The 13160-nt window shown below is 34.9% G+C and overlaps 1 protein-coding gene across 1 annotated transcript; it reads right to left on the bottom strand.

The window, feature by feature from the left end:
• Window positions 1–6423: 6423 nt before the first annotated feature.
• On the bottom strand, window positions 6424–6801 carry LOC137743117 (flowering-promoting factor 1-like). Its single transcript, XM_068483023.2, has one exon. It carries the CDS (start codon window positions 6799–6801, stop codon window positions 6424–6426), a length of 378 nt encoding a protein of 125 aa, XP_068339124.2.
• Between the last annotated feature and the right edge of the window lie 6359 nt (window positions 6802–13160).

The raw sequence follows: 13160 nt of genomic DNA, 5'->3' as shown, positions 1-13160 counted from the left end.
TAACGCTCTACTCCCGAACTACTTATTTTCAGGGATAATTATTCATGACGACCCAATTAACACTAATTTAGCTAACTAATTCATAAAACTAAAACTTGCCTTTACCAATTTCCTTCGCATTACTCAAATTCCCAAGCAAGGTTTTTATCTCAAATATTTTATGGCTGCATCTAACGTCTCGTTAGACTGCATACGTACCCTAAACAGGGATCAAGCCATTCGTAGTTCATATAGTACTTCAAGCATTCACAATAATTATATATGAAAGTAATATGCCCAATCAATTTAAAAGTGTCGATAGAACTCTCGATAATATGTACGATAAAAAGGAAAAGATGCACTCACCTGGAGTCCACGCTATGATTCTCTAGCGCACGCATCGAGGCGTCCTGAATGATTGGTCCCTACCACGAAGTCCAAAAGTGGACGGAAGATGGTCAATTTTGCCCACAAAGCCGGCGGGTGCCTAAAACTTCCCGATATCGATTCGTCGTCTACGGTGATCCAACGGGGTCAAGGTTGGTTGGGTTTTGCTCCTGGGATGATGGGCTACAAAGCCCAAGTGGTGGCATCGGCCATTGCTTTGCCGATTTGCCGGAAAATCGAAAAGGGTGGCCGGAGCACCATTAATTTTCGTCAACTTTCGTGGCCTCAAACCGCCTCATACCATGGTTAATCAAGGTGGTTCTTGGGTGGGTTTTGTAGAGGGGAATGAGAGCTTCAAGATGGTGGTGGTGGTATCGAAAAACTCCACCGGAGTTGGCCGGAATCGACATTGGAAGATGGGTGGTTGCGGGTTAGAAAAACCCACGGGAAAGCTGGGTTTTTTTTTTTTTTTTTTTTTTTTTTTTCCTTTTCTTCTTTCTATTTCTGATCGGGTCTCATCCTCTCCCTCTAATTTAATTGGTTCCTTCCTACATGTGCCTAAAATCAGATTGGCCACTTTCCCACAAGGTGAGAATTCAAATAATTTATAATTAAACTTTAAATAGCCATTTTCAAACGTCCATAACTATACCGTTATAATCCGGACTCGCAAACGGCTTTCGCCTATGCGTTCACATCCACGAGTACTACGAGAATATGTTAAAATAATAAGTCATACGTCTCTCTAGACGATGGTCAACATAAGTCAAAGTCCTTGCCTCTAGGGCAATTTCGTAAATTCACGCTTTTAAAATAAAATAAAAACGTAAAATTTGGAACGGGTTGTCACACTAACATTTTCAAAAAATAAAAAAATAAAATTAGAATAAGTTTGTACCCATTAAATTTTTATATAAAAAAATTATATGTACCCATTCTTAAATATACCAATTTGTTATATGAAAAATTACCCTTTTTTTAATATAAAATGTACCCATTTTTATATAAAATTCATTCAATCTTTTCTCTAATCCATTTTTTAAACTTATATGGGTACATTCTATTTTGTTGATTTAAGAATGTATCCATGTCAAGTTTAATAGAAGAAATGCTTAATAATTATTAAGACAAATATCTTTCTTTTTTTTGTGTGTTTTTGAAAAATGTACCCATGTTTTGGTACAATAATTTTTTGGTTAGTTTTTTATGAACGTACCCATGTATACACATAATATATTGGAGAGTATAATTTATCTTTAATATTTTTAATCTCATAAATTATGCGTTTTATTTAAAATCTCATTAATATAAATAACTACAAATTTCATTTTTAGTTTAAAAATAAAATAAATATATTATTACATTAATATCAGGGACTTCGATAAAAAACTAAAAGTCACAAAGGTTTTAGTCAAATAACATTGATAGTTAGGGACCGCATCAAAAGTATCCCAAGACTAAAATAGAACTAGTCCACTAAACTTGGATTGTAAATTTTATATGGAGGAGGATTCTTTTTCCTCCTAATCTCTCTCCCCTTCCCTCTCCTTCTAATCTCTCTCAAAAAGCAAAATGTGATAGGGGGTAAGAAAAGAGAATGAGAATACGATCGAGGGAGAGAATCTTACTCCATTTTATATATGGGGCTTCCTTTGTTCATTTCCATCCATTTTGGTGGATTTGGATCTAGGATTAGACTTGGGAAATATCATTCATTTAAATAGTAAACTGCCATGACAGTTACTATTCACTCTCCACACATTGTGAATAGTGACAATTACAATGATTTATTTATTTCTAATGTACAATTCAATTATTGAACATATGAGATTAATTTAGAATATGTGACTACAATTGTGCCACGTGTCCATGTTTATCAATATATATATATATTTGTAATTTTTTACGTTTTTAAAATTTATTATTACGAAAAATAATAAAAATCATTGGATTAAAGTAAGAATTTGTAATAGAGGTCTGAGATTTGGCCTTTTGTCAAATGGCCGCTGGTAGCCAATAGACCGTTTTGGTGAGACCCATGCAACATAATCTGTCACGCCACTCTTTGAGCTGGGAGTGTATGGTGCACACACCTGGCAAAAAAAAACTTAAAAGGCACTCGTTGACATTAGTGCCAAGGATTTGGACTTGGACTCAAAATGAACATGGCTGATGAGCCTTGGTGATCCAAAAATAGGGCGGAGGTGTGTTTTCAGTTGGAAGTGCTCTTAAGGCCTTAACCTTTGTTTCTTTTCTTTGCACGTAGGTTGGTCGACTAGCATGAATAGTTGGGGGTCATTTGACAACAAGCCTTCACACATCTAAAACCCTAACTCTTAATTGTCTATGCGCATAAGTATAAAACTAGGGTTACAAAAAACTAAGGTAAAACTAGCTTGTCGCCTCTCGCTGATGGCCAACCTCACCACTTCACCTGGGCAAGAAACACTGCAATATTCCAAAACTTGCTGGAGTGTGAACATTTTTGCTCATGCAGAATTACATAGCAAAGGAAAGCTAAGTTTGATACTCTAGTCTTCACACTATCTAATTTAATGATAAGTGCAGTAGTGTACACAAGTAGATTAATGTCAAAATAAAAAACCCCTAGCCGGGCAATGTGCATGCGTAGCACACGCATAAGTGACTCATGGATTAATGTAAAAAAATTAAAACCTAACAAAGAAAACTTCTAAGCCGTCGACCCCTACTTTTGGTCTTGGATCGACGGAAATACTTCTTGATTTTTCACATCTCCTTTTATCTGCGTTTCTGGTAATGATTGCTCTCTCACTTTGTCAAGTAGAGCTTTGCAGTTGTGGTCACTCTCTCGCTCTGTCGAGTACAACTATTTGTAGCGGTTAGGGCTCACTGCTCAACTTCAGATGTTTCAAAGTTGAGGTGGGTAGTTTTTTTATTTTTGCGCTTAGTAAAAGACTATGAGGAGGAGGCTCAACATTAGTGGAGGTAACTCATAAGAACGCTTATTTTTCAACGATTGCAAGGTCATTAGAGGGCGGTGCAGTCTTTTATTCGTGGTAACTTTACGTTAGTTCTCTGACTTGCAAGGTTTTGTCCTCATGAGTGTTATCTGTCATGTTGATTGCATTTTGGTCTCCATGGTTGAGGAATATTTCTTATTTGTTTAATTGTGAATTTGTGTTGTTTCTTTTGGCATGTGTGGCATCTTGGTTTGCTCTAAAGATCGCTCTAAATATCACGTTTGTCATATCTAATGTAAGTTCTTGACCATTCTTAATAAAGTTTCTTTCAATTAAAAAAAAGATTAATGTCAAATTATGCAAAATGATCAAAATGGTTAACGATTTAAAACAAGGATAAAAACTCGTATATACTCTAAAACGTATACCATTGTTCTAATTGCATACACATATGATATGATATATAATCTTTGGCTAACTTCCACTAATCTGTCATGTTTTGCACATATAGAAATAATTAACCAATTAACAAGAGTTAAATGCAATATTTAATAGAAAAATAATGAAAAATGTTTGAAAACTTTGAGTTTTAATGATAAGGACAAAATAAAAGGTAAAAAAAAAATAGCACTAGAATTAACTTTTTAATGTAAAAATTTGATTTTTCTTTAAAATTAACATCATCGAAAATTTTTCGTTAAAATTCTTATATCTAATTGATGAACAATAAGGCTTGGAATGGTGTCATGGTAGCTACTATAGCGTATCATCAAGGTCGACCAAAAGCTGAGCCTAAATATTCATTACTGTACGTTATGCAGATGGTTGTGACACCTTCTTGAATTGAGCAGCTCGATGTGTCTAATCACGAGCTAGCTAGTTTATTACGTGGAAATAAACTTAGACATGGTGCTGTATTATTAATATAAAACATAACAGTAAGTTAGTAACAGTATATTCGTACGTAACGTGTAAGTTATTTTCCTCTTTCGTGCTCTATTGCTCCAATATCTCATTTCCCAGGCTGTCTGCCCTCGAAGATTCCACCAGATCCATATCCAATGGGGCCACTTCAAGATTCGAACCACACACCTTTGCACAAACCTGATTTTCTTTGACTACAGAGTGAGATGAACAGTCTTTGATAATTGAAGTGAGAGAGAGAGAGAGAGAGAGATATCCGAGAGAAGATCCTTACCGGATTCTTCAATTATATCCGTTCATCGTATATCGTGTGATCAATTATTGTCAGATACTATTTATATTCAATTTTAAATTAAAAAATTATAATAATTACTGATCATGCAATATACGATAATTAAATGTGATTAAAAGATTATCAGGATATTCACAAAAAGAATATGGCTATGATCATCGTGGGAGATACCCCATGGGCTGGAAGGAAGGAAAGGAAAGGATATATCACCATATGATCTGCGTTTACGAAGCTGCAGCGCTAGTTTTCTACTACTACTGAGAGCTTGCAATAATGATGACCACATCATACATGGTACAATTAACACGGGTTCTGTTCAATATTTTTAATGGAATTTTAACGAAAAGTTTACGGTACTGTTCATTTTAACTAAAAATCATATTTTTACATTAAAAAGCTAATCCTGATACTATTCATTTTACCTTTTATTTTATCCTTATTGTTAAAACTCAAAGTTTTCAATTTTTTTTTATTAATTTCCTTATTTTCATCACACAGCAAGTCAGCAACTACCAAGTCCATAAGGCAGCTTTTGCGCGCGCGCGCATATATATTCTTGTGTTTTTACTATTCCATATATCTCCTTCTGCATTAATCTACAGCTTGCTGCTGATTACTTCTGCCTTCTGAAACTAACAATCAAAAGGAAATGGTAGCGAGCTAGCTACAAGTTCTTGATGACTATAAATTTCATAATCCCAGTTGATTTTTTTCTTGGTTTTGATTAACAATCATTAATGCATGCAGGGGCTCGCTTGTTACTCTCTCAGTCTGAGAAATGCTACTGCTTGTGATCATAAGGCTTCTCCTTTTAACCTTTTAGGCACATGCATGCAAGCACTTAAAACAAGCCATCAAAATGGATATACCGTATCTTTGGGGAAGACTTACCTATACCCCTGGGTATGTGGTTGGTCTCCTTCTTATCTTAAGAGATCAGAACCTGACATACAACAATTATCTTCTTTTGTTACAACATTCATTATGTAATATCATTGTCGACCTAGTGGCACATCGCTTTTCCCCTATCCTAATTCTTACAAGAAAATTAGATAATAAATAACTAAAAACTATTTTGATAATCATTTTGTACTTAGTTTTTATATTTTCTTTTTAAACTGAAAACTTGTTTAATAACTATTTTCTTTTTTTTTCTATTAAAAAAACTGAAAGCTAAATTATGAAACTCAAGAAAATAGCTTTTAGTTTTTTTTTTTTTTTCATTTTTTCATTTTCAAAGTAACCAAACAAGTTTTCATTTATCAATTTTTTTTTAAATGAATACAAAAATTAAAAAAAAAAAAAAATAGTTACCAACTAGCCCTAAAAAAATAAAACACAAGCACCAAATGATAAAATTGAAAAAGAAAGACTGAAAAAAACTGGAATCAAAGTTATGTAAATTTAAAAAACTTGACTTCAAAAAATTAAAAAACATGCACCAATATTACTTACTGGTAATGCTAAAAAGACTAAATTTTTAAACTAAATTTTGTAAACCAAATGATGTGGTTGTTGATGATTGGTTTATTACTTAAATGTTGATTAAAGCGCTTATTTCCTATTGATGACACATCATTTGATTTTAAAATTTAGTTTTAAAATTTTAATCTACTTAGCATTATCCTTATTATTATTGTCATAAGTAATGCTAAAGAGACTAAATTGGTAAACGAAATTTTGTAAACTAAATGACATAGAAGTTGATGATTGAATTATGACTTAAGTATTGATAAACATGCTCATTTATATTGGTAACACATCATTTGATTTGTAAATTTTGTCTACAAAATTAGTCTCCTTATCATTACCATATTGTCACTGTTAAATTGGTGACGCAAACTTGGTTATGATGAATGAAATATGCATGTTGATGATGGATGAAGCACCACAAATATATTATGCAGCAGGGTCACGAACTTCAAAGAAGGAGCGATTCTTGACGACGATGTCGTACATCTGGAAGGACTTGAGTTTGGCAAAATTCTTGGGGAGCGAGATGAGATGGACTGAGTTCTCGGAGCGGTGGAACTGGAGGAGGTCAGGCCGACACGAGTTGGGATAGCGAGTCCAGCCCAGTTCAGTGAGTCGCTGCTCGAGTTCGGGATAGGAGCGGATGACCTGGTTGGCTGGGAGGTAGACCAAGACTCGGGGCCGAGCACCAGGTGCGGTGGCTGTGCCCGGATTCGGCGGCTCTTTTTGCTCAAACGACTCCCGAGTTGGGTTCGTGATCAGCCGAACGACGCCGTGTTCGTCAAATATCCACACTCCGGACATTGTTGCGTGTAACGGGACTGGTGAAGATATTGAAGGCAATGTGCGACAGGGAGAGTAGAAGAGGAAGTATGGTTGGTCAGGAGGAAGTATGGTTATGTCTTTTGTAGGGAAAGTATGTAAAACCCTATTCTACTTATAGCTAGCCGAAGGACACAACCAATAGTATAAATGATTTCAAAATTGTCAGCAGTAATGCTACGGAAATCCCCTTCAACACATTTTTCTAACAGAGGTGGGGTTTACAATACAAGTAAGTCTCACATTTATTAGAAATATGATACAAATGTGGTTTACAAAAGTCTGTTCTTCCTAGTATTTCCAAATTATTTGGCATCTTTGCTTGGAGTTGTGGGATTGACATTGGTTTAGCTTCTAGTCATACTGTTAAGATGCCTAGCAGAAACTCTCTCTCCCTCACTCTTTGTTTGATAAACTTTTCTTTCTCCCTCTAAGATTTAATTCTCTTATTTGTTGTATATGTTGTAGCTAGGGCTGCGTAAGGCCCTATTTATGAGAGTTTTAACGATACATTTCCGGTACTGTTCATTTTTAACAAAAAATCACATTTATACTTTTCCATTGTACTATTTATTACACCTTTATTTGGCTTTTTTCATTAAAACTAAAGTTTTTTTTTTTTTTTAACTTTTCGTTAGTTTTCCTCTAATTTATATGAGATTATTTCTTGCCCTCCAAGTAAGAATATGAATGTTTTCTTAGATTGACCTTTAACTTTAAGTAATTAGATTACAATTCGAATAAGAAATCAAAGCTAAAAGCAACATCAAAATAAATAAATAAAAATGATAGAATTGCTATATCTCAGTTGTAACCCAACATTGAAGAACCGGTGGGCAATATAGAAAACAAGAAGTACTTATTAAAGTAATTTAGTAACAATAAAAATAAACTCGCTTCATGAATCTCTTTCTCATATTTGATGTGTGTGAGTTAAAACAGTTGTGATAAGGATATAGAACCCGTCTTTTAACCATGAACTTAAAAGTTTCTTTATGTAAATTAAAGTAATTTATTAGTGCTCGTGTAACATTGTAATAAAAAATTAAAAAAAACTAACGAAAAGTCCAAAAAATATGATTCTACTGCGCATCATTATCACTTTTACTTATCACTAAAAGCAAAGATAAAGATATTTTGGAATGTGCTATTTCAAAATAGTGCCTGTTTGGGGCTGCTTTTTTGGAGCTATTTCTTCCTTTTTCAAAAGTTTTAAGTTGCTATAGTGTTTGGTTTGTTGTAGTGGAAGAAAGTCGAATTAAAGCTTGAGTTAAAAGCAGCAAAAATGCAACTTTTAGGTGTGTTTAGAAGTACTTTTAAAATGATTGAAATTATTTTTAACAGAAGTATCTTTGAAACCAATTCTTGATAAAAATGCAAATGAATCATGAAAAAACATTTTCATTAAAAACACTTTTAGTCATTTTTAAAATGAAGTAGGATTTTCTCCTCTCCTATTTATAGAGAGAAAGACAAAAAAAGAAAGTGAGAGTGGACGGGAGGGAAAGGGAGGGAATTAAGAGGGAAGAAAATCCTACTCCTTTAAAAGTACTTCCAAATGAGTCATTTGTTAGTGCGTTTATGTGCAAATCAAAAATCTCAAAGAGGTGCTAAGAATTTTAATGAAATTTCAAAATCTTCATTGAGTATTTACCAAATATAGCCAAAAATTAAGTCTTAATTTCAAAAATGTCACTTTTTATAAAAACTTTCAAAAATATCCAAAATTTCACTTAAATAGGCACAAATACCCTCGAGTTTAACAATTAAATATGTGAAACCCTGCCCTAAACTAATTGTAATTTCATTTAATGGGAATTATGAAATTACCTTTTTGTCCCCAATCCACTACCCAATCTGGTTTCTTTTTGGGATTTCCTCCTAACACTCCTCTTTTCATTGCCTGCCACGTGGCACACCCATCTCATATCTCCCTCTCTCTTCTTCTCTCTTCTCCCCCAAGTTAACTCTCTCTTTCTCTCTCTTTCAGCTCACACATTCTCTCTCGGACCTTTCTCTCTCTCTTTCCCGGCGACACCCAAACACCCATACCCCAAATCTTAACACCCCGACAACGACGACTGCACCACCATCATCATCGCATTAGCTTTCTCTCTCATTCTCTTTCTTCGTCTCTGTGGAGCACAGAAGATCTCCTGCGAGTCCAACGACTTCAAGCACCAAATTCGGCCACTTCCTAGCCACGACGAGGGACTACAAATGTACAAATTTGTCCCTCTCATTTGTCCCTTCATTTTAATAGGTAGATCGTAGGGTTAGGTGGTGAATCGACATCAACCGAAGCTCGGAGAGGCTCTGGCCTTCTTCCTCGATGAGAAACGGGTCAGTTGACCCAAACCCGAAACCCTTAACCCAATTAACCAGGGCCTTTGGGCCGTGCCAGCTTGGGCCTACGGCTAGTTAAACCCCAAACCCAAGCCCATTTATATAAACCCAACCCAAAAACCCTTGGCTCGGGCTTTCAGGCCCAAACCCAGTTGTGCAAACCCAGGGCCTTCGGCCCATTAAACCCAAAACCCATTTTCCCTTGGGACGGGTTACCAGCTCAAATTCAATAGGCCCAAGCCCAAGCCCAGACCCGGATTCGACCCAACCCAATCGGATCCTAGGACCCCAGGCCGCGCATAGGGGAGTATGAGGCCGAGCCAATGTCAACGCGTGGAGTGCACGCGTCGTCAGTGACCCACGGCAACAAATGGCTGCCGGAATCGCCACCTTGCGACTATTAACGGCGATTCTATCTTTTCAATCGTTATGATAGAGTTTTATTAATTAAACTCTTCATGTGCTGAGGTGCGACTATTAACGGCAATTATGTCTTTTCTATTTCTCATGGCTCATCGAAGACGAAGTATTTGTGAGTGGACCCTTTCTAAAATACATGTTTTAATAGTAGAATGTATACATGAAAAACATGATTTAATGGTTACATTTTATGGGTAAATTAGATTTACACTTTATGATTATCATACTTTACTGACAATATTTTGGAATACCATACTTTATCGAATTTATGTTATTTGTAGTATATATGATGGATGACTATATACTATTTATAAACATATTTTTACACTCTTTGTAGTATATATGAAGGATGACTATATACTCTGTAGATGATTTCAGATATATTTACTTATGCTGGAAAGATTATATTCAATGTTTTTGTGCGCATCTAGTGATCACTGTCCTGCCTACGGGCGTATGTTCTACCTACGGGTGTATGTTCTTCCTACGGGCGTATATCCTGCCTACGGGCAATGGTTCTGCCTACGAGCGTATGTTCTGCTTACGGGCGCGTGACGGTCTTGCCTATGATGTATTTTCGGAAAACCTATCACATATTATGCTATTAGTTGTCATAAACTTTGAGGGTTAGTATGTTGTTGAATAACTGTTTCCGTATTACATATATATCAACTTGGTCCATCTCATGTTTGTTTTGCGTCCCCTCAGGGCACAGGAACGAGGCTTACGATCTGAGCTACGAGGCATTACCCTACCAGTGACATCGTGCCATCCTGTCTGCTTGTCATCATTTGTAATAGCACATTCCGCTTGTATTCTTATTTATATGTATGCTCTGAATATGTCATGCATTATCACTATCATTATCATTGTTGGTAGTTGAATATTATTATATTATTTTTATAAGGCTTATGTTGGAATATTATATTGCGTAGTTCGCGCGAAATTTACGTGCATGTTTCACATGTTATCAGCATATGCATTCATTAAATGACTTGCGTCACCCTCGGGTGTCGGCCATCACGTGGCCATCCTGACGTCCCCCGAACATTGGGATCGGGGTGTGTCAAAATAAATTAAAGGCTTTTTAGCTATTGTCGCCTCAACCTCCGGTCCAACTTCACCTTTGCTTCTACACTCGACCACCACAACCTTATCCCTTTTGACCCCTCATCACTGACATTGAGCGCCGCCGTGGGTACCGTAAATGGGAACAACATAATTTCAATTATGCCTTCAACGCCTTTTTTCTTACTAATATCATGTTTAGTTTTAAATATAAAAATATTTTTTTAAAGTTAATCCACACGTCGTTATATGATTGTATTTGTAAGACCCATGTGGCGCCACATTATCACACTAACAGAGCTTTCATGAAAAAACTAAAATGATCACAATGGACAAATTCAAAGAAAGACTACAATGATTCACGATAGACAAATTCAAGAACATTACTATTGATTATCGTTAATTGTTAAGGACCAGATTAAGGAGTTATGTTAATGTCACAATCATTTTGACTTAAAACCCTTTAATTTATTTGATTGTTAAATTTGAGGGTATTTGTGTCTATTTAGGTGAAATTTTGGATATATTTGAAAGATTTTATAAAAAGTGACATTTTTAAAATTAAGAATTAATTTTTGGCTATATTTGAAAAATACTCATCTTCATCAAGTTATTAGTTTACATATATTTCCAACGCTTTTATTACGCGGTCTCATCTTCCACTCTTATTTGTCATTGTTCTCTCCCCATCCGTCAACTTCACTTCCCTGCAGAGTAACTCTCCAGGAGCTACTAAACTAAAGGTAATTTTAATTTGGAGATGATTTCCTCTCTTTTCACTCCTCTTTTTCATTACAAATTTCTGATTTAATTCAGTGCAATCTTTTATGTGGTCCGCTCAAATCGTCAATTTCTCTAACGTGTACGTTTGTTCTTCTATTTAATCTTTGATTTGTATGTCTAATTTGGTTTCTACTTTAGGGTTTTTGAAATTATGTTCTTGTATTTTCTGCAATACAATTGCAATGGGATAACATAAATTTGTGTTTTAGTTTTTCCATTGATTTGTATGTCTAATTTGTTGGACGTTGGACCATAATCCATCGATTAATAGGTCTACACAGTTAATTTAAGGATTGCTTGGAATATAAATAAGATTATGATTTAGTTAATAGTTATAGCTTGTACCCTAAGTAAAGCAAATATATTCCGGATTTCCTTGGGGAATAAAGGCTCTTAATTCTATCCTATTTGGAATGAGATTTGGTGTATCAATTATCCTTGGACTGCAAGGAATCCTAATGACATTATTATGGGAAGATTCATTAGGGTTATGTCCATATAAATACAAGGCTAAGATCCCTGCTCACAACACACAGAAACTCATATGAACGTCCCATTAGTTCGAGTATAAAGGAGTGTTGAGTGTGCAAAAGACTTTGGTCAACTAACAATTTCCACCAAAGGAGAAGTCCATGGTTGAGCATATTCTGCATGGTTTTGTCAAAGATGGTTCATCTTTCCTACATGCCATGTTGACTTCGAGTACTCTATCAACTGAGTATAATTTATGGACTCTTTCAAGTGAGTGTTTTTATTTGTTTATGAAAAATATAAAATCTAACATAATTTGGTTTCTATTATGAATTGTGTTGAAGTTTGTGGAAAAAAAAAATAGCTTTTAGTTTTTGTTCTATACTATATTAGTTTTATGATCATAATATAATTATTCAATATATAGTTAAATAATGTGAAAAGTTCTACCGCCATCATATAAAACAAATAATAATTTATATTAAATAGTTCTACTTCAAGTTACAATTTGACATTTTTCATAAAAACTTGACACTTAATAGATGCACGAGTGACATCAATGCGATTAATGATAAACTATGTCCCATCTTTCTGAAACTTTCATGTTATAACAATTTACACTTTACAACATAAAAATTGCAGTGCGTTAGCAACAATGAATATTGGGATTGACATAACTTCTCATTTTAGTTATTGAGAATGAAAATCAATAGAAGTAATTATGAGTTTGTTCATTGTAAATCATTTTAGTATTTTGTGAAAAATCTTCACTATCCTTTTTAAAAGTATTTTGGCAAACCAACCCTTTACACAATGAGGGTGGAGACAAATTTTTTACGAAAGAACTAAATTGATTTACGGTTGACAAATTTACTAACCTTTTCTATTAATTTTGACTAACAAAAATCAAAATAAGATGTTATGTAAATCTGAAAGATCGTTTTAACTAAAAAGTCGATCAAGAATACTTACACAAAATGGTGGTAATTGATTTTATCGAATTTCCAGCAAATTTTTTCTTGGGTCAACTGTTGGTACGGTACTCGCCAATAGGCATATCCATTATCTAGCCTCCACGTGTCGTCCATGCCCCCACAAGGTTGGTCACACAAAGCATGTGGTAGACCCACCCCCAACGCCACTAGTTTCCCTAAAATCCGCTCTCACTTTTTTTGCTAACATCTAGCCGTCCGATTAAGAAGTTACTAAAATCCCGCCTAATCCGTAGCGAGTACAAGAAATTATTACAAACT

This window comes from Pyrus communis, chromosome 11 (assembly GCF_041283825.1).
Source record: "Pyrus communis isolate YQ-2024b chromosome 11, ASM4128382v1, whole genome shotgun sequence".
Classification (NCBI taxonomy): Eukaryota; Viridiplantae; Streptophyta; class Magnoliopsida; order Rosales; family Rosaceae; genus Pyrus; species Pyrus communis.
This window is presented reverse-complemented; position numbering and strand designations above follow the sequence as displayed.